This window comes from Stegodyphus dumicola, chromosome X1 (genome assembly GCF_044657685.1).
Source record: "Stegodyphus dumicola isolate Sdum_Otavi_A_Nest chromosome X1, ASM4465768v1".
Taxonomy (NCBI): domain Eukaryota; kingdom Metazoa; phylum Arthropoda; class Arachnida; order Araneae; family Eresidae; genus Stegodyphus; species Stegodyphus dumicola.
The window spans coordinates 249304830-249326730 of NC_140780.1; the positions used below are offsets into that span (position 1 = coordinate 249304830).

At 32.1% G+C, this 21901-nt stretch overlaps 2 protein-coding genes across 5 annotated transcripts in view; one reads left to right on the top strand and one right to left on the bottom strand.

Moving 5' to 3' along the window:
- Window positions 1-11042, bottom strand: part of Tmtc4 (Transmembrane O-mannosyltransferase targeting cadherins 4) — a 199068-nt gene extending 188026 nt beyond the window's left edge. The window contains exons 1-2 of one of the 2 annotated variants that reach the window (XM_035354750.2): window positions 10770-11042; window positions 5057-5210 (exon numbers count right to left, since the gene is read on the bottom strand). The gene's annotated coding sequence lies outside the window, so the exon portion shown is untranslated. Of the gene's footprint in view, window positions 1-5056; window positions 5211-10499; window positions 10674-10769 lie in introns of those variants that run through there. The other variant, XM_035354749.2, reaches the window with a different exon arrangement.
- Window positions 11043-11242: 200 nt separating this feature from the next.
- The window catches only part of LOC118197184 (serine/threonine-protein phosphatase PGAM5, mitochondrial-like), a 74672-nt gene continuing 64013 nt past the window's right edge, over window positions 11243-21901 (top strand). The window contains exon 1 of one of the 3 annotated variants that reach the window (XM_085807420.1): window positions 11243-11290. In XM_085807420.1, the coding sequence (XP_085663546.1) occupies window positions 11258-11290 (33 nt within the window). In that variant the 5' untranslated portion in view covers window positions 11243-11257. Of the gene's footprint in view, window positions 11413-15443; window positions 15578-21901 lie in introns of those variants that run through there. The other 2 variants (XM_085807421.1, XM_085807422.1) reach the window with 2 other exon arrangements.

The following is a 21901-nucleotide window of genomic DNA, read 5'->3' on the forward strand; positions in this document are numbered from 1 at the left end:
TATCCTTCCAAGGCAAACAGACTTCATACCTATTACCCTCGATTACTTTGATGTTTTCTAGGAAAAATTTGATCGTTTCAATGTCTAAATTCTCCTAAGTCTTCACTTCTGCCTGATCTTTTATACCTATTGTCTCTAAATTCCACAGTTCAGTATTATGATTTTGCACTTGGACTTGTAGGGTCCAACCCAATTTTGTTTCAATGGCAGTAAGGTTTTTGTCAATTGGAATGATATTATTTGTCATGAACTGTCTGGAATAGTTGGCTCCTATTAACACTCTGATATCTGGTGCACCTCTACCAGAATCACTGATTTTGATTTTATGTTCTCGAAGTGAGGAACATATATGTTTGAGTTTCACTCTAGGAATGTATCCACAAATTTTGTCTTTATCTAAAACCAATAATTCATATTTGAATTTATTTTCCATACCTTGTATTTCAATACAAAAATACCATGGACTTGAGATTGTTTCAACACCACCAAGCAGATTGTGGCTCAAACTCTCTTGATCTAATGAGACTAATCTAGTTTCTTATATCTTTCCATAAGTAAAATCTTTGTGACCCACTGTCAAAAAAAGCAAATTCTGGTTTCCCATTACAGACAATCTTCACCATAACAGTTTGGAGAAGAGGACAACTTTCGCCGTTTGAGAAATTGTCAAATGTATTAAAGTGTTTGAAATCACTTAGTGCACCTAATTTATGGAAGGATATATTTTCATATAACGAATTAACAGTTAACATGACGCAGAAAACTGATCAACAGTTTGGCGAAATGTTAAACTGTACAAGACTAGGTGTAGGAGCAAGTCAAAGATATAAACACTTTATCTCATAGACTCCCAAAATTAAAACCCCTAAACAAAAATGAATATTTAACTGAATAATTTTTCAGCAATGCCCGACAATATGGTGTGTTTGCTTGCCACTAAAAATATGTGTAACCTGTTCAATAATGCAATGTTATTAAGTATAGAAAAGTCAGAAATCATATTAAATGCCATAGATGAAATAGACTGCTCACAATGCTTAACTAAATGAGCAAGGGAACCTTTAAAGAAAAATAAGGATGATTCTTCATTAACTGCAGGTTTAGAATACGTCATTCTAGTCAAAATTAGAAGCGTGTGTAATCCTGTGTAGGAACATAGACGTTAGCAAGAGGCTGGTAAATGGATAGATTGAAGAAATAGAAAAAATACTTCAGGATGTTGAAAACCATTAGCAAAGCAAGTAAAATTTAAATTAAATTCAGCCATAACATAACATACGAGTTAGAACAAGTGAAGACTAAGTTTAAGATAATGAATAATGCATATGTTTACTGAAAACAATTCCCTATTTGCTTGGCATATGCAATAACAATCCACAAATCACAAGGCCTTAGTCTTAACAGTGTCCCGCTTGATATAGGTTCTTCAATATTCAGCAAAGGGCAGGTGTATGTTGCACTCTCTCGAATTAAAACCATTAATGGGATTTATCTCATTAGTTTAGATCCAAGCCAAATTAAGCTCTATAGTAGAGTGCAACCGCCTGCAAACATTTAAAAAAAATACCAAACACTCTAACATTTCCACCGTTATGAGAAATATGGAAATTGCAAATATACAGAAACCAATGCAGCGTAAACACAAAAAGAAAAATTGAAGGTCATGTATTTGTTTAGACGCTTTTTCATTTAATAAAATTTATTTCATTTTCATAAAAAGAAACCAGTGTAGCATAAATGCAAGGGAAAAAATTGAAGGTCATGTATTTGTTTAGACGCTTTTCCATCCTCTTCAAAAATTAATGATATGATAACAGCAACATAAATGTGAAAAAGAGGACATGTTCGGAAGAGTCGAGGTTCAGTGTAGTCAGTGTCACTGACAATAAGAGTTGAGATCTAATGGATGGCAAGTTCTATAGCAGTACCTTTAATCATAACTATATGAATGTACAATGTTCTTCAATTCATTAAAAAAAAAAATTATTACTTTCTTTGATATCGGATTTCTAACTTGGAAAGTTAATTTCTAATTGGAGAAGTCATATTTTTTTAACGTAATTTATTCGCAATTAAAACTTGGCAAGTTAATTTCTAATTGGAGAAGTCAAATATGTTTAACATAATTTATTGACAGTTAAAACTTGCCAAGTTAAAAATCTAATATCAAATAAAGTAATAAATTATTTTTTTTAATGAATTTAAGAACATTGTATATTCTTACAGTTATGATTAAAGGAACTGCTATGAACTTGCAAACTGTCAGATCTCAACCCTTTTGTCAGTGACACCGACTACACCGAATATCATCTCTCCTGAACTTGGACTCTTTTTCACACTTATGTTGTTATGATTTTATTCAACTAATATACATCATGTGATATTTAGAACACAAATTTTTAGTCTAGAAATATTTCACACAGTACAAGTAGCTTAAAACTTTGTATATAAATATGACAACAGGATAAACATGCATGGATATTTCAATTCTCATGTTTTTTAATTTCATTATTGTATGCAAATCATATAAATATGTAAATATAATCATTATTTCCAATGCTGCAATTTTTAATTTAAAGTATAAGGTTAGGCTAGGTTAACTGATTAAGGTAAAGCAACTCAAGGGCTTTCTGCCAATGGGAAGGATGCCTTCATGGAGGACTTTTTTAACGAAACTGGCTTTGATTCATATTACACATGAGAGAAACCATGAAAAATAACCATGCAGCCTGCCAGTTTACAAGGATTTAAGCCCAGGATAAACTACCAGTATTCAGAGAGTTAACGTTTGGCTGTGGTGGACACACTTTAAATATTAGGATTTCTTTATATCACAAAAAATATATTTAAATACAGGATGCTGCGGCAGCGTTCATAGCGTAATTTGACTTGCGTAGTACAATGACATACTGCATGAATGCGCGCCAGCTCGTGCCGCATTTGTGTACTAATGAGCTGTCATTTCGAGTGTGACAGTGATATGGGTCGGTGGAGTGCACATCGCCTTGGCTGTCGAAAGTTATTTCAAGAATAACTACTCTGTTATTGCTACCCAGCGTCTATTTCGGTAACATTTCAACTTGGGACATCATGGGAAAGTTCCAGATGGACAAACCATTGCGACAGACATTTCCAGGTAGAGTAATTTCCCATTTTGATGAGATTTCCTAGCCACCTCGCTCATATTTTTAATTGCATAATTTCTGCATGCCATCTTACCAGATTTAAATTGATGATCTATAATTCGGAAAAACCCTTAATCCGGAATCGCCGAAGTCCCGACGAGTCCGGATTACGGACTTTGTACTGTATCCTACTATGAACACTGCCGCATCCTGTATATATGTGTAAAATATGTATACCTATATGTATGATAATAATATATGTAAGAATCTAAATATTCAATTTGTTTATATATATATATATCTAAATATTCCGGAATACAAAACTTTCTAATATAAGTAAGAATCTAAATATTTTAATAAAAAGCAAATTTTACAAGAATTGTTTTTCAGCCTCACGCTTTACTGCAAAACATGCCTGGGTATACTGTGACATTCAGCCCTCCTAGCTTACAGGCCCATGGAAGAACTTCATTTTCTGTGTGCTGGAAGGGATATGGTTTATCAGGTTCAGAGCTCATGGGTAGAGTAGACTTTAAGGTACCCCTTGTATTATGGCGAAGTTGTTGTTTGATTTATCGCCAAGTTGTTGTTTCATTTATGGTAGCCTGAGTAGTTAAATGTTATGGAAACCCTATTATGACTTAATTGGGTGCATGATTCTGGGAAATTTTGAATCATGGGATGTTTTGTAAGCGTTTGTGTGTTGGTTTGATTCTTTAGATGGTAGAATTGTAGTAGAATTCTTAGACGGTAGAATTAAGTGTTAGTTTGATTCTTTAGACGGTAGAATGGCAGAATGTAGTAAGATTAATTTGAAGTTTCTATACGATTTGGAGCGAAAGGCTGTAAGAGCTTTAATTGACTGGTGTGTAAATGAAGGTTTACTTAGTAGCCATTATAAGTGTCCTGTATGTAGGAAGGATATGCGTCTAGTCGAACGTAAAAACCATTTAGATGGATTTGAATGGGTTTCTAGGAAGAAAGGTTCAGATGGTCACTATGTGAAGGGTTCGATCAGAAGAAGTACCTGGTTTGAAAAAAGTCATTTGAGTATGATTGATATTTTGATTTTTACGTGGCTCTGGATGTACGAAGCGAACTCGAAAATCATGGTAAGTGAATATTTGCTTTTGGTAGTGCTTAAATGTATAGCATGTTTTTTCTTTTTTTATGTTATTTTATTGTTTGGTTTAAAATGTATTTTATTGAGATTATGTATTTTTTGTTTGCCTATATTGTAGAATTTGGTGCTCCTTTGACTTTTTAAGTGAAAATATATTGATGCGTACATGGACAATGTAAAGGGAGTGTGGAACGCAAGTTTGTGCAATTCTGGGATTTTTTTTTTAAGTGAAAATAGGTTGACGTGTACATGGCTAAAGTTAAAAGAGTGCGCAATGCCATTTTTTGTGCAATTCTGGGATTTTTTTTTAAGTAAAAATAGGTCAACGGCTAAAGTCAAAAGTGTGCGTAATGCCATTTTTGTGCAATTTGGAGAATTTTTTTTTAAGTGAAAATGAGTCGATGTGTACATGGATACCGAGTTTGTGCAATTGTTTGTCTTGTTATTTTGGCTTTCTGTAGCGGCGATTTTTATGCCAAAAATCGCTTCGCAAACCAAAATAACGAGTCAAAGAATTGCACAAAAATCGGTATCCATGTACCGCCAAAAATCGCCAAGTTTCGCCAAGGGGTACCCTAAACTATACTTTTACCGAGCTCATTATCCTAAAGGGCAAACTTTGTTAGCAATTCCTCTTGCAAACAATTCCTCTTGCATAGCAAATTCAAATATTTGTCTAGGAATGCACATTTATACAAATTTGTTCAGTTGTTCGACTCAAAAATAAATCAACACCTTATAGATGATGATGAATTTTTGAGTTATAAATTGAAGAGTAAGAACCATATTTTCCATTTGGTGGACTTACTTGCAAATTGAATGATGTCCTGAGCCATCTATGAGGTAAAGATGTCATTATTATTCAGGTTCAGATAATTCTTTCAGGCCTTTAAGTTAAACTAGGCTTGTTTAAATCTTCATTGTCAAGAAGAGATTTTCAATATTTTTCAATCCTATAAAAACTGGAAATAAAAGATGAAGATTTAAAAATACCCACATAGCCTCTTCAAAATTTGAATGATTATTGTAAATTGCGCTTTTGGGGACTTAAAAATCATTCATATTCCATATCAGGCTATACCTCATTTTCATTTAAAGTTTAAAAAAAAAAAAAAAACTGAATATAACTTAACAGGATAAATTTATTGAATTCTTGATGTTAAATATTTATTAAATCACAGAGTTGACAGTGAAGATATTTAAAAAAGAGACCTTAATTTTTTTTTTCTTTTTTTCTCTTTTAGCCGAAATCAATTAACTATTATGTCAAATACATCACCTGATTATCTTTCAGTATATAGAATAATATATTTCAATTGAATTTTGATATTAACAACAAAAAGCAGAATTCTTACTTTACGCTTCATCATTCTGAATTCGAATAAGGCAGTCTATGCTTTAATTACACAGCAGGAATACAAGTTAATGCACTTACATATGATCTCTTTACAATTTAACAAATATATTCCCCCAAAATATTTAATAAAAACTTATATTCAGGTACATGTGTATTAAATCCCCCATTAAGTTTATAAGGTATTCTGTCCCTCCTTTCTGCATACCTTTGTGGCATAATCATTAGCAGATTGTGCACAATCGAAAGGTCCAGGTTCGAGTCACGGCAAGGGCATTGCACAATTTTCACCTTTCCCTGCTTTAAAATAACCTAATAGTTCTACAGTGGCACCTAAACTAAAAGGTGGTGGATGATGATTCTTCACCACCAGGGTTTGGCGACTGGGTTCCCCTAATTCCCAGCCGCCTTTTAAAAGGGGGAATGTATAAGGTATTCTGTCCCTCCTTTCAGCCTGCCTTTGTGGTATAATGGTTAGCCAACTTGATGCGTATTAAAGAGGTCCAGATTTGAGTCCCGGCGAGGGCATTTTTCACATTTCCCACATTTAAAACAACCTAATGACTCTACAAGTTCTATCTGCTGGCATAACAAAATCTTAAAAAAATTACTTTAGAAGAGTAAAATGTCCAAAACTATGCTCAGATCTGTTCATGAAAAATATGAAAAACTTCTGATTCAGTGATTCTTATTGCTAGGATAAAGAAGTTTTGGTTAGATTAGATTTAAAGGTGCCCCTTGGATTATCGCTAAGTTGTTGTTTCATTTATCGCCAAGTTTTTGTCTCATTTATGGCAACCTGAGTAATTGAATGCTATGGAAACCCTATTATGATGCAATTGGTTGCGGTGAATTTGAATCATAGGAAAAATATGGAACGTGTGTGTGTCGGATTTTGGTAAGGGCTTGTGTGTGTTGGATACTGTCTGTCTTATGTTAATTTCCTCCTTCACGTACATTCGGTGTTCGTAGATTTGGAGTGAATAACGATGACATTTGATGAACTATCGAAACACACTTTATTTAGCCAATATTAATCAGGACAGCTCCAATAACACTTTTTACAGTCGTCGAAGATCTACTATAAACACGCTGGAACAATCAGCAGCACAGCACTGTCAGGCAATAACGGTGGAGATAGCTTCCTGCAAAGAACCCGACACTGCTTGGTCATTCTCGGAACTCCACGTACTCTCGACTCTCTACGCTAAAACGCGCGATGCACTCGACGACACACAGAGCACGGCTCCCAACTCTTCGGTTCAGCCATTCCCGGAGCTCAACATGCTCTCTCGACAATGCCCTAACCACGATACACTAACAGACTCCTTTGGTGCACTCGACGACCCACTCGTCACTCGTTGCCTGGCTATCAACTCGATCGACTCCGTACTGCTCGCTAGATGAAGCACACTTGTAACTAACTCTCCGCATACCAGCAGGGTTTATATAGCTTTTGACTGGTGACTGGTTTAAAGTAATTAGGATTGTAAGGTAATTTTTATTAATTTAATGTATGTGCTCATTTATATTTTAAGTAGTGTTTTTGAATTTAATTATATTTTAATGAAATGATAGTTATTTTGTGAATTTTATGTTTGTAGGAATTTGGTATACGTTTTAGTTGAAGTAAACGTGCATGGAAATAATTTAAATATCTGACACTAAGTATTTGTAATGGTTGCGGTATGAATTCGTTGGTGACGTTTATAATATAATAGATGATTTAGAGGTAAAAGTTTTTGGATATTTTATTTATTTTATATGTGGAAATGTTCATATTTGGAAAGGGTAAATACTTTTTCGCGATCAGGTAATTTCATATATGTTCTTTTTACCGGGTTTAAAGATTGAGAAAATTGTCATGTACTTTCGTGAAATGTTTCTAATTTATGAGAAAAAAGCAGTGTACCTGGATATAGTGAAGAGTGTGCGCAATGCCATTTTTGTGCAATTCTGGGATGTTTTTTTAAGTAAAAATAAGTCGACGTGTACATGGTTTAGTGATATTTTAATTAAATGATAGTTATTTTGTGAATTTTATGATTGTAGGAATTTGGTATACGTTTAAGTTGAAGTAAACGTGCATGGAAATAATTTAAATATTTGATACTAAGTATTTGTAATGCTTGCGGTATGAATTCGTTGGTGACGTGTATAATGTAATAGATGATTTAGAGGTAAAAGTTTTTGGATATTTTATTTATTTTATATGTGGAAATGTTCATATTTGGAAAGGGTAAATACTTTTTCGCGATCAGGTAATTTCATATATGTTCTTGTTACCGGGTTTAAAGATTGAGAAAATTGTCATGTATTTTCGTGAAATTTTTCTAATTTATGAGAAAAAAGCAGTGTACATGGATATAGTGAAGAGTGTGCGCAATGCCATTTTTGTGCAATTCTGGGATGTTTTTTTAAGTAAAAATAAGTCGGCGTGTACATAGTTTATGTGTATGTGTTATTTTGAAAAACGCGTAAGGAGTATGGTATTGTGCACTTTTTCTCAATTTTGCAGTGAATATTTGTCATGATTAAACAGTTTTGTTTGATAAAATTTCTAGCATAAGTGTAATTCGGCTAGTAGATTGTTGGAAGAAGCGTTCAGTAGATAAAAAGAAAAGAAACATGTCTTTACTTCGTGAAGACAAAATGGCGGCGGGGAAAAAAAATAGAGGGTTGCTGTAGGAGAGTTGGTTGCCAAATTTTCGCCAAAAAATCGCCAAGTTACCATAATGTAAAGATCAACCCTCATTTCTATTGTAACTAGGCATTAATTAAAATTTTAGTGAAACTGTTTTGCAATTATCTATGTTTCCTGATTATCTATACATAAATCGGTTAGAGGTGTAAAATGATTGTTTGGAAAATTCTCTGACTACATCAGTATGAATAAGGTACTTGTTTACATGGCTAATCTTTGGAATATGGTAACAGGTAGTTTGGCGACATTTTGGTAAGGCAATAAAGGTTACTACCTAGGATTTTAGCAGTATACATTGATTAAGTAAAGAGTGTGCGCAATGCCATTTTTGTGCAATTCTCAGATTTTTTTTAAGTGAAAATAGGTCGACCTGTACATGGATGATATTGTGTATGTGCAATTCTTAAAAATGCGGCAAGCAGTGGGCGATTCTGCACTTTGTCCCAATTTTGCAACTAATCTTCGTCATGAATAAGCACTTTTGTTCCACAAAAGTTCTAGCATAAGCATAATTCGGCTAGCAAATTGTTGGGTTTAATCCTAGTATCCGGTGCACATGGGATTTGGCTACTTTTGGCGACTTTTATAATAAGCAGTAAAAACAGGACATATACGATGAGTAGTAAACGGGTCATTCAATGAATATATATAGTTATACATAGAATATACCTTGCATATAGGGATAGTATATAGTGTATAGTATATACATAGACGTTCTCTGGGTCATTTTTGGTGTTGGCGATAATTTTCAAAAAAGCGCCAAGGCTGCACCTTATACTAGGATTTTACCAAATGCTGAGTAAAAACAAAAAATAAAAAAAAAAAAATGCCTTTACTTCGTGAAAACAAAACGGCATCCAAACAAAAACTAGCAGGTTGCTGTAGCAGGGTTGGTCGCCAAATATTTGCCAAAAAATCGACAAGTTACCATAATCCAAAGATTAACCGTTTACACATGTCTCTATTCAACTTTTAACAATATATTTTAAAACAATATAATATTATTCTTTCAAATTGCACATTTTTTTGGCTGATCTTTGGAATATGGTAACAGGTAGTTTGGCGACGTTTTGGTAAGGCGACAAAGGTTACTAGCTAGGATTTTAGCTGTATACATTGATTAAGTAAAGAGTGTGCGCAAAGCCATTTTCGTGCAATTCTGGGATGTTTTTTTAAGTGAAAATAGGTCGACGTGTACATGGATGATATTGTGTATGTGCAATTCTTAAAAACGCGGCAAGCAGTGGGCGATTCTGCACTTTGTCCCAATTTTGCAACTAATCTTCGTCATGAATAAGCACTTTTGTTCCACAAAAGTTCTAGCATAAGCATAATTCGGCTAGCAAATTGTTGGAAAAAAATGTTGGGTTTAATCCTAGTATCCGGTGCACATGGGATTTGGCTACTTTTGGCGACTTTTATAATGAGCAGTAAAAACAGGACATATACGATGAGTAGTAAACGGGTCATTCAATGAATATATATAGTTATACATAGAATATACTTTGCATATAGGGATAGTATATAGTGTATAGTATATACATAGACGTTCTCTGGGTCATTTTTGGTGTTGGCGATAATTTTCAAAAAAGCGCCAAGGCTGCACCGTATACTAGGATTTTACCAAATGTTGAGTAAAAACAAAAAATTAAAAAAAAAATGCCTTTACTTCGTGAAAACAAAACGGCATCCAAACAAAAACTAGCAGGTTGCTGTAGCAGGGTTGGTCGCCAAATATTTGCCAAAAAATCGACAAGTTACCATAATCCAAAGATTAACCGTTTACACATGTCTCTATTCAACTTTTAACAATATATTTTAAAACAATATAATATTATTCTTTCAAATTGCACATTTTTTTTTTTTATCTTTAGCATAAGTTTTCTTGCAGTATTTTCTTTGTAACTTATAAGTTTATAAACACAGTAACGTAATAATGTTATTACATGAATACACATTTTTGAAATTAAGTATCACTTAAAAAAATGAAATAATACCATATGTTTATATTTCAAGATTTCATGCGAAGTACAAAAAATAATATTTAATTAATTTAAACTTTACAGAAAAATTAAAATAATGAAAAAAGTAAGATAGTAAAAATACTTCTATGCTTATAAATGCATAACTATTATTTTAAATCAAATGCTATAGAAACCACGAGTATAAAAGAAGAAAAAACTATTTTCATACCCAATGTGAAAAATATAAACCCCATCGAAAAATGAACGTGAATCTTTCTAAAGAAATCAAATCAAACAAACACTTCAAAAAAAAATTTTGAAAACAAATGAAAGAATTACAATTCACACTTCATATTTAAAATAAGAAACATTCATTTCCTTACACCATAAACATATTATAAACTCAAACTTAACTACGAGCAAAAATATACAAAACACATTGTTGCCAATACAAGAAGTCAAGGAGAAACATTATATCATAAATAAATAAGGTGCTCACCCTGGGAATCCTGCATGTAATTTCAGAAAGCATGAGGCACACTAGTATGTATTGTATATTTGTTTTTGATTTGGTAGTACGTCATGAATGTTTAAATTTCTATGACTTTTAAAGCAAAAGGCCTTTTTGTTTGTAGAATATTGGGCAGTGAGCTTTAAGTTAACTGATATTGATTTACTCGACTAATATCAAATGTTATTAAATTATTACGAAACCTATTCATGATGGTTATTACACGATAATGTTACGCAAATTCAGTCTAAATGAATCCTCAGTCCATACGTCCTACACGGTCAACATCCAGTCAGACTGGCTGCGGCTAACTTCACGTTGTTAAATCGAATCTGGATTTTTTTTTTTTTTTTTTTTCTTTTCAGTCTCGAAAAATCGCAACATTTGCTACGTGCTGAAAAGTATCAAATAAAAGGTTAGCAAGATGCGGAGTAAAACGGGATGCTTCTACGAAGCCTCAAATTCTTAATATCTAAATGCAGATGACACTCCTGTTATTTGCTTTAATGGTTTGGCAATACTCATTAAGAACCTTATTTTCACTCAAAATAGATGGCGCAAGTTTAAATGTTTGTTTAATTTGTACCTTCATTACGTTTAATTTAATTTTCATCAGCTGTGTATTATAGAGGTATAGCACTATTCGTATTGTTACGTAGTTGACTGTAACTTTATAGCGCTTTTTAGTAGGTAGTATATGTAGATTTAATTTGCTGTTAATTCAGCCAGAGTTCATCTAATATGCTTCTGTTTTAGAGTGAAATCACAATTCTACCCGTAGCCCCATTCATTATTTTAATTTATTTTTTAATTTTATGTCATTAATATTTATTTAACTTGTCTCCTATATATTTTATTCAATTTTAATTATTTATGTTGATATAATAATAAGGAAAATCAAATTTTTTATTTTTTTTAACCTTCTAAAACCGGACCGAAATTCTCATAATATAGCCTTCAGACCGGCGCGATCCGAAACAGTTTTGACCCCTCTTTGACAATTTCCTAATGAGAAATGTCGTTAGTTCCCCTCCATAGGTGCAGTAAAATTTACATGTTTGTCGGACGCTGTCCTATAGTAGATGGGTTGCTAGATTTGGGTTTTTTTCGATGATTATTTTGCTTTCATTTAAATGAAGTTCCAAATAAATATGCAGTACTGGATGCATATCCAGTGAACTATTTATTTAGAACAAAATGTATGCAATGATTATATTTCACTCACTATTTCTGATCAATCTCGTAAATAATTTGTGAATTTTTTAACTTCGTTTTCACTCTTCATTTATATTTCGTATTAGAAATTAGAAAACGAGAACAAAATTTTACAAAATATAGTAAATACAAACTAGCTTTGTAAGTCTATAGGCTGGAATGCGATTTTTAATAACATATTTTCATTAACAAAATGATGGTAATGACTAATTTAATGAAATAAAAATAATAATATTTATTACCATTAGATGATTAGAATGAGATTCAATACAATTAGATTTTGAGATGAACTTATAGCAATACTAAAGTTTTACATAACAATAACAGAGATTTAAATCTGTTTTTTTCGATAATTTTGTTATTATAATATAACAAAGAAAATCCGAGATACATTGGTTGCGTTTCATCACTTAACTTTAACAAATATTACATTAGACTATCAGGCAAAGGAGGTATATCTTCAATGAGAATTTTTCTTTGTAAAATTGGCTTTTGTTTATGTTAGCAGAGAAAAAAAATCTGTGATTTATACATACAATCATCAGAAGTATTTTTCAGAACAGTTTTAAATGTTCGTGAAGAATTAATTATACGTCAATTTCTTTTCATAGGTAGAAATTTCGGTTGATCTTTGGATTATGGTAACTTGGCGAAAATTTGGCGACCAACTCTGCTACAGCAACCTTCTACTTTTTTTTCAGCGCCATTTTGTCTTCACGAAGTAAAGACATGTTTCTTTTCTTTTTATTTACTCAACACTTTTTTCCAACAATCTGCCAGCCGAATTACACTTATGCTAGAAATTCTATGGAACAAAACTGCTTAATCATGACTGGAAAAAAGTGCAGAATCGCAAACTCCTTGCCGTGTTTTTCAGAATTGCACATACACAGTAACCATGTACGTGTCAACTTATTTTTACTTAACATCCCAGAATTGCACAAAAATGGCATTGCGCACACTCTTGCCTTTATCCATGTACACTGTTTTCTTCTCATAAATTAGAAAAATTTGCAGAAAAATTTTGTGAATTTTTAAACTCGGTAAAAAGTACATATATGAAATTACCTGATTGCGAAAAAGTGTATACCATTTTTAAGGATGAACATTTCCACGTATAAAATAAATAAAATATCCAAAACTTTTCCCTCTAAATTATCTATTGTAAACGTCACCTACGAATTTATAACGCAAACATTAAAAATGGTTTCAAATACTTAGTGTCAAATATTTAAATTATTTCCATGCACGTTTACTTCTACTGAAACGTATTCCAAATTGCTACAAACATATAATTCACAAAATAACTATCATTTAATTAAAATATAATTAAACCATATACACGTCGACTTATCTTTACTTAAAAAAAATCCCAGAATTGCACAAAAATGGTATTGTGCACACTCTTCACTATATCCATGTACACTGCTTTTTTCTCATAAATTAGAAAAAATTCACGAAAATGCAGGAAAATTTTGTGAATCTTTAAATTCGGTAAAAAGGACATATATGAAATTACCTGATCGCAAAAACGTATATACCCTTTCCAAGGATGAACATTTGCACGTATAAAATAAATAAAATATCCAAAAACTTTTCCTCTAAATTATCTGTTATAAACATTACCTGCAATTTTATAATGCAAATATTAAAAATGGTTCCAAATACTTAGTGTCAAATATTTAAATTCTTTCCATGCACATTTACTTCTACTCAAACGTATTCCAAAATACTACAAACATATAACTCACAAAATCATGATCATTAAATTAAAAAACACTACTTAAAATATAAATAAGCACATACATTAAATTATTAAAAATTAGCTTACAATCCTAATTACTTTAAACTAATTCATTGCTAATAACAATTTTCCAATAATGCCATATTAACTTATACCTTACATACATAAAAATAGTATCCTCAAATGATTAAAAATACTAACTTGCCTAATCTTCTTCACAATCTTGATTGCATGGTGGATAAACTTTTCTTACAGATTCAATAATCCAGTAGTCAACAGGGGTAAAATCTTAGTATACGGTGCAGCCTTGGTGCGACTTTGAAAATTATTGCCAACACCAAAAAATGATCTAAAGAACGTCTATATATATATATACTATACACACATAGTATATATACTATATACATAGTACATACTATGTTTAACTGTATATTTTCTTTGAATGACCCCTTAACTACTCATTGTATATGTCCCGTTTTTACTGCTCATCATAAAGTAGCCAAATCCCGTGTGCACCGGATACTAAGATTAAACCGTCAACTGGCAGTCTATTCACCCACTAATAAGAAATTAATAAAATTTCACCCATACTCAAACGACTTTCAGCAAACCACATACCCTTCCTTACACTCTGTTTCACAAAATGTCCATTTTCACCAGATTTCTTGCATGGCCATTCAAACTTATCTGTAATATCCTTCCTTTCACACAATCTCATTTCATTCCCACATGTTGGATATTCATACTTATCCGTAATTAATCCTACACTTGTACACCATTCAAGCAATTCTTTTGGATTATCAGATAAACGCAATAAAAGTTTAGAATTCACTTTAGATAGCGCCATAGAATCCAAAAATTAATCAACACTCTTTCACACAACACACAATGAAGCTAAATACAAAATGCTATAAACTACTGCAGATATATTTCCAAATTTCCCCCTTTTTCCGATTAAAGAACTGTAATTCGTCCATAAATGTCACATGATATATCTCATGATCTACCATTTCCCTCACACAAAATAATGCGTAATTGGAACTGAGTACTTCTCACATTATTCCCAAAGTCCTAGGCAGTAACCTTTATCGCCTACCAAAATGTCACCAAATTACCTGTTACCATATTCCAAAGATTAGCCGAAATTTCGTCTAAAACCATCATTATATCCAAAGGTTGAAGCCTATTTCATTTTCAACGAATATTCTATTTGCACATAATATGTTTTCTAATTTATTTTAGAAAGAGTAATCTTTCACGTTTTCAAAAGAATAAGGACATACTGGGTGTTGACACTTACAATGTAGTAAATCTGTTTTTCATATTTCTTCCAGTAATGAAAACGATTACCCTGGAATATTTTCAAAGCAAAATTAAGAAAAACGTTTATGCCAAATTTTGCATAAAGTATCTTCTCGTGTATTTTTTTATTTAAAGTGTGAAATTTTTTCTTCGAAAATATAAAAAATCATAAATGAAGCAAAATTAATTTATGAGAAATAACTTTGAAATGCAGTAATTCCATCGTAATATGAAATAGTGGAGAAAAGTGCAATACAGTTTATTTAATCACAAATAATCCCCTCATATGCGTAATTTATATACTGTCGATTGAGAAATATAGGTTAGTAAATTAAACCGATTATTTCAATACTTTTTCTTTATCAGTTTTTTTTTTACAGGCCCTTTAGTAGAGCAGTAAAGGTGACTGAACACTTGTAGTTCGCTCGGGTTTGAATCCAGGCTAAAGGGTTGGATTCATGGTTTTTGTGTAATGTAAATGCAAACCAACTTCCCTTAGAAAGTCCTCCACGAAGGCATCCCTCCCCTTATACAGGTAATTGTTGTGTGCTTTGATGTAATTCAGTAAGCGAACAAAATTAATCCAATCAAACCCGAAGAACGGGTTGATTACATGTGGAGTTTTCCACCGGGAACGTAAATGCGAACAATTTTCTCTTAAAAAAGGTTTACACGAAAGCATCCATCCCCTTAAGCAGATAGCGTTCGCATGCTTTTCTGTAATCCAATCCTAATTGTCATACGTGTAATAGTAAGTTGACATACACCTTATTACAGACAAAATAACAAGCTTTTTTAAAGATTTTTTTTATTAACTTGTCTGAATTACCTTGATTACTTGAGGAGCATAAGAATTTCAGCAAATAAAACTGGCTGAAATTTTATACAATGTAAATGATGTTTTGATTCAATTTAGAAGTAATGTGAGCTTTACTGATATTTAAACACTTTTTGGCAGATCTCATCTTAAAAGAGGGTTTAAAGATAAATTGACTTTATTTAATTTACAATCAATGAAAATCATTGAAAGCAATCATTGAATGAACGAAAATCACAAAAACTATTATGCATTCAATTGTCTCTTATTTATCTCCTGATAAATCAGACAAAATTGCCTATATAATAGAAGCACTTTGGAAGAGTTAACAGTTCTTAAGGGTTTTATGCACTCCAAAAAAAAGTCAAAATAAAATCTTATTATTCATAAGTATAAAAAGGAAGTAAACAATAAAAGCAGTTTTAGCTATTTCCTAGAAGGGTATTAAATCTAAAAAATTAATCTAGGTTGATCTTTACATTATGGTAACTTCGCGATTTTTTGGCGAAAATTTGGCAACCAATTCTCCTACAGCAACCCTCTATTTTTTTCCCCCGCCGCCATTTTGTCTTCACGAAGTAAAGACATGTTTCTTTTCTTTTTATCTACTGAACACTTCTTCCCACAATCTACTAGCCGAATTACACTTATGCTAGAAATTTTATCAAACAAAACTGCTTAATCATGACAAATATTCACTGCAAAATTGGGAAAAAGTGCACAATACCATACTCCTTACGCGTTTTTCAAAATAACACATACACGTAAACCATGTACACGCCGACTTATTTTTACTTAAAAAAACATCCCAGAATTGCACAAAAATGGCATTGCGCACACTCTTCACTATATCCATGTACACTGCTTTTTTCTCATAAATTAGAAAAATTTCACGAAAATACATGACAATTTTCTCAATCTTTAAATCCGGTAAAAAGAACATATATGAAATTACCTGATCGCGTAAAAGTATTTACCCTTTCCAAATATGAACATTTCCACATATAAAATAAATAAAATATCCAAAAACTTTTACCTCTAAATCATCTATTACATTATACACGTCACCAACGAATTCATACCGCAAGCATTACAAATACTTAGTATCAAATATTTAAATTATTTCCATGCACGTTTACTTCAACTTAAACGTATACCAAATTCCTACAAACATAAAATTCACAAAATAACTATCATTTAATTAAAATATTACTAAACCATGTACACGTCGACTTATTTTTACTTAAAAAAACATCCCAGAATTGCACAAAAATGGCATTGCGCACACTCTTCACTACATCCATGTACACTGCTTTTTTCTCATAAATTAGAAAAATTTCACGAAAATACATGACAATTTTCTCAATCTTTAAACCCGGTAAAAAGAACATATATGAAATTACCTGATAACGTATACCAAATTCCTACAAACATAAAATTCACAAAATAACTATCATTTAATTAAAATATAATTAAATTCAAAAACACTACTTAAAATATAAATGAGCACATACATTAAATTAATAAAAATTACCTTACAATCCTAATTACTTTAATCTAAAAACAATTTTCCCAATAATACCAAATTCCTTTACTTCCACCTTACATTTAGAACAATGCATAAAAATAATATCCTCAAATAATTAAAAATACTAACTTACCTAATCTTCTTCAGAATCTTGATTACGTGTCCGATAAACTTTTCTTTAGTTACGGCCATGGGATCCAAAAATTCACGAACACTGTTTCACACAACACAGAATAAACCAAATACAAAATTTCCAGATTTTTTCCCGATTTCCCCCCTTTTCCGATTCAAGAACCGTAATTCGTCCATTAATGTGACATGACATATCCCATGATCTCTCATTTCCCTCACACAAAATAATGCGTAATCGGAACTGAGTACTGCTCACATTATTACCAAAGTCCCAGGTAGTAACCTTTATCGCCTCCAAAAGTCTCCAAACTACCAGTTACCATATTGTAAAGATCAACCTTAATCTATTCTTATTTGCTATGATTAAAAAGCATTAAATCTGGTAAGCTTAAACAGTGTGCAAAATCGCTGACGTTTTAATCATAGCTAAAGTCAGTACTAAAAAAAGTTAGAGATGGCCTCTATTTGATTTTCGAGTATATTGGCACGAAACGAAACCTATGGTTTTTGCCAAAATGTAGCCAAACCAGTAAGAAGAGGGAAATAATGGGTAGCCAGTGGCTATTCTGAGCAGTGACAATGGACCACCCTGAGATCTACAGATAAACGATTCTCTAAAATAGGGAGGGAATGGGTGGTACAACAGTTGTACTATAGCCGGCGTCAAGGAAGGTCATTTTTCTGGTACAACTGCTGTACCAGCCAGCTTCAGAAAGTTAATACTAAAAATAAAACTTTGAATATAAAGACCAAAAATTCTTATGTATGTTTTTATTGGCTCCTATGTATGTTCTCCAGAACAAGAATTCGGTCAACAACATTATTCAGTTCAATCTAATTATGTTTACAGTAATATTCCTCCCCTCCCCCCCCCTTTTTTTTTTTTTTTTTTTGCAAAGAAGTATTAATTGTGGTAAAATCATTTTATTAATTCTCTTTGATCTCTTTTAACCCTTTAAGCGTGCTTGACGAACTCACCTCGTCATCAGTGCACGCGCAGGAGCAAACACTACACGCTTAAAGGGTTAAATTAATGTATTTCGTAACTTAGATCAAAATTTTACAATGTCATGCATTAACACTCTCTCTGTAGCTCTTCTCAAATACAAATTCTTATTTAAATTTTTGGTTTTAATTATGTTTTATATGACTCGACATAAAAATTTACTGTAATACTGATATGCATTGTTTTGCTCTGGTAGATACATTTATGGGCCTATCTACACAGGATCCTGATGTTTCCCTAAAGTTTTAAGTCATTTTCAGTTTCTTGAAACCTTCCCTGCCCTTCAACTTTAATTTATGAAGCATAGCTACCAAGTCTTCCAGTTTTTCAACCCATTTCCTGATCTGAGATTAGCTTATAGGCCAGTTTGGTGCACTTAAAGAAACAAAAAGCCAAATCAAATTTTGGCGGTAGGAATCTTGAATGAAACATGTAATAAATGTATAAAGAAAACTGATAACTAAAAAAAGGCTAATCTTTGGAATATGGTAACAGGTAGTTTGGTGACATTTTGCTAAGGTGATAAAGGTTACTAGCTAGGACTTTAGCAGTGTACATGGATAAAGTCAAGAGTGTGCGCAATGCCATTTTTGTGCAATTCTGGGATTTTTTTTAAGTGAAAATAGGTCGACGTGTACATGGATACCGTGTATGTGCAATTCTTAAAAATGTGGCAAGCAGTTTGCGATTCTCCACTTTCTTCCAATTTCGCACCTAATCTTCGTCATGATTAAGGTCTTTTGTTCCATAAAAGTTGTAGCATAAGTGTAATTCGGCTTGTAGATTGTTGGGAAAAAATGTTGAGTAAAAAAAAAATGCCTTTACTTCATGAAAACAAAATGGCGTCCAAACAAAAACTAGCAGGTTGCTGTAGCAGGGTTGGTCACCAAATTTTCGTCAAAAAATCACCAAGTTACCATAATCCAAAGATTAATTAACCAAAAAAGAATTTGAAGAGACATGATAAAGGACCATGTTTTAAAGTAAGTTAATATTCATATTATAGGGTCAACCACACTAAGGACTTGAGCTGCTATGTATCTCTCATTTAAAAACAGCAACAATAAAACAGAAAATTATTATATATCAAAGAAATTAAGAAACAGTAGTATTTAAAATGAACAATAAATAATAGGAAATGATACTTGTCTAAGCTAAAAATGCTTAAACAAAGTGAAGAGTGAAAAGGAAGATAAATGTGCTAAGCATTTCAGTCTACACGTTAATAGTTACTACTGTAATAGTAGAAAAAATATTAATTTAGAAGTCAAACAACAAAAATCAGCTTTATATTTTCAAAATTTATTTGAAAATGTAATGCTGTTTATCGTTGTTTGACTTCTAAATTGATGATTGTTCAGTGTGTTATTGTATCTTAATTATAGTAGACATTGTAGAGAGACATTCTTAGCCATGGTATTCATATAGTTAACAATAAATTTTAGTTCCTAACGAATAACAGGAACACATATTTGTTCACATCTAACCTAAAACTTTAGCAAAAAGGAAGATATGTTTCAAAATAGTAGCAGGGTTGGTACAGATCTTAAAAGTATATAAGGTATTTTCCCTCTTTTCTGCATGCCTTCGTGGTGTAACAGTAGCATACTCAACATGTATTTGAGAGGTCCAGGTTCAAATCCTGTTGCTTATCTTTCACGTTTCCAGCATCAAATAGCCTAATGTCTCTACAATGGTGCCCGAACTAAAAGAGGTGGAGGAGGAGGATTCTTCACCACCAGGATTTAGCGATTGGCCCCCCTATTCCCCAGTCACCCTTTAACCCTCCGGAGGTTTTGAAAGAGATAAGGTATTGTTTTGTAAAGCATCAGCAGCTTTGTCAATAAATTGCTTGAAAAAGCATGGAAGGTTTCTGTCAATGTATCCACCGAAAGCATTAAGCAGTTTTTTTTTAACCCCCTACACCTGCGGAGAATCATCCAGATGAACTATTTTATTTGCAACTTCGGGTATTTTTGATCCAGAGATTATTTAACGCCACAGATATAAATAATATTTCAAAATTTACTTGATATAATGACAGAACTAATTAACTAAACATGAAGTAAAAAACTTGTTTATTTGCTAATCATAATTACAGACGTCTAAGTTTTTGTCATGCAATTTTCTGCTTTTGTTTATAGCCATGAGTAAGGAAAGCCGCGAGTTTATTAATTGTGCCGTAATGATATAGTTTTCTTTAAAATCTAAGAAAATATCAGTATATTTTACTATTCCACTACTTATTTGGGGGGGGGCTAAGAGCAAATAAACAGGTGCTCTTAGAAATTCCTGTGTTGAAAAATTATAAGAGCATTAATGAAAAAAGACATTGGATTTTGACAGATTGATGCTTATGGTTTTATTAATCTCTATCGCTTTAATTATTTTTCTTCCTCTTTATATAGAAAGAATTAAACAGAGACTCTAGTCAAATGCTCATGATGCTTACTTATTTTTTTAATTTTATTTGACTATGGCAAAGCACTCGAACATTACCTGCCTAAGGGTATTGATGTCTTCGTGGAGGAATTTCTGAGGGAAACTGTCTCATATACACGTTGCACGTGGGGAAAACAAAGAACACGCCTACGCAGTGAGCTCGTTCGCCAAAACTCGAATTTTCAGCCGAATTATCAGTGTTCAGAGACTTTATTGCTCGTTCGCTGTTGGGCCAACGCTCTTTATGCGTTTTATTGAATATACGTTTCGTACGTGCAGTTGGAAAATTTAAAATATTTTTTTCAAACTATTATAGTTAAATAGAGGCAATGTATAGTTTTACTAAACATTTTCTATCAGTATTACTTTCAGTGTAGTTACCTAATGCAGAAACATATAGTTTTATAAATATTCATATTTATAATTTGGTTTTTGATATAATGAATTAAGATTTCCCAGAATTATATACATTCTTAAATGTCATTTTTCAGTATAATAATATGCAGTTATTTTTAAAGGGTGTAAATGGTGAAAGTTTTGAAATATGAAAAGAAAAAAATTATGTTTGCGCTCAAAAAAATGCAAATGATTACGAATTTTAAAATAAAATTGTATAGATCTGATCATGATTAGATTCATCTTCTTTCAGTTAGGTTATTCTCAAGAATATTGATGTGTTCAAGAATACACAAGATCAAAGTGTGAATATTAGAAATTATCTACTTCAACTAAAAGAAGCAAAATTAAATTTTGTTCGCATGGCTGGCTGGCTCAGTTAGAAATATATAATCTTTTATTCCTTGTTCCCTCTAAGAAACTAAAATTCAACAAGATACTTTTTTTTTTACAAAACAAAACGCGTAATTTATTCATTTTCAATAAAAAATAGTTTATACTATTTGGATATTGCAGAACATAGGAGAGCTATTTATTG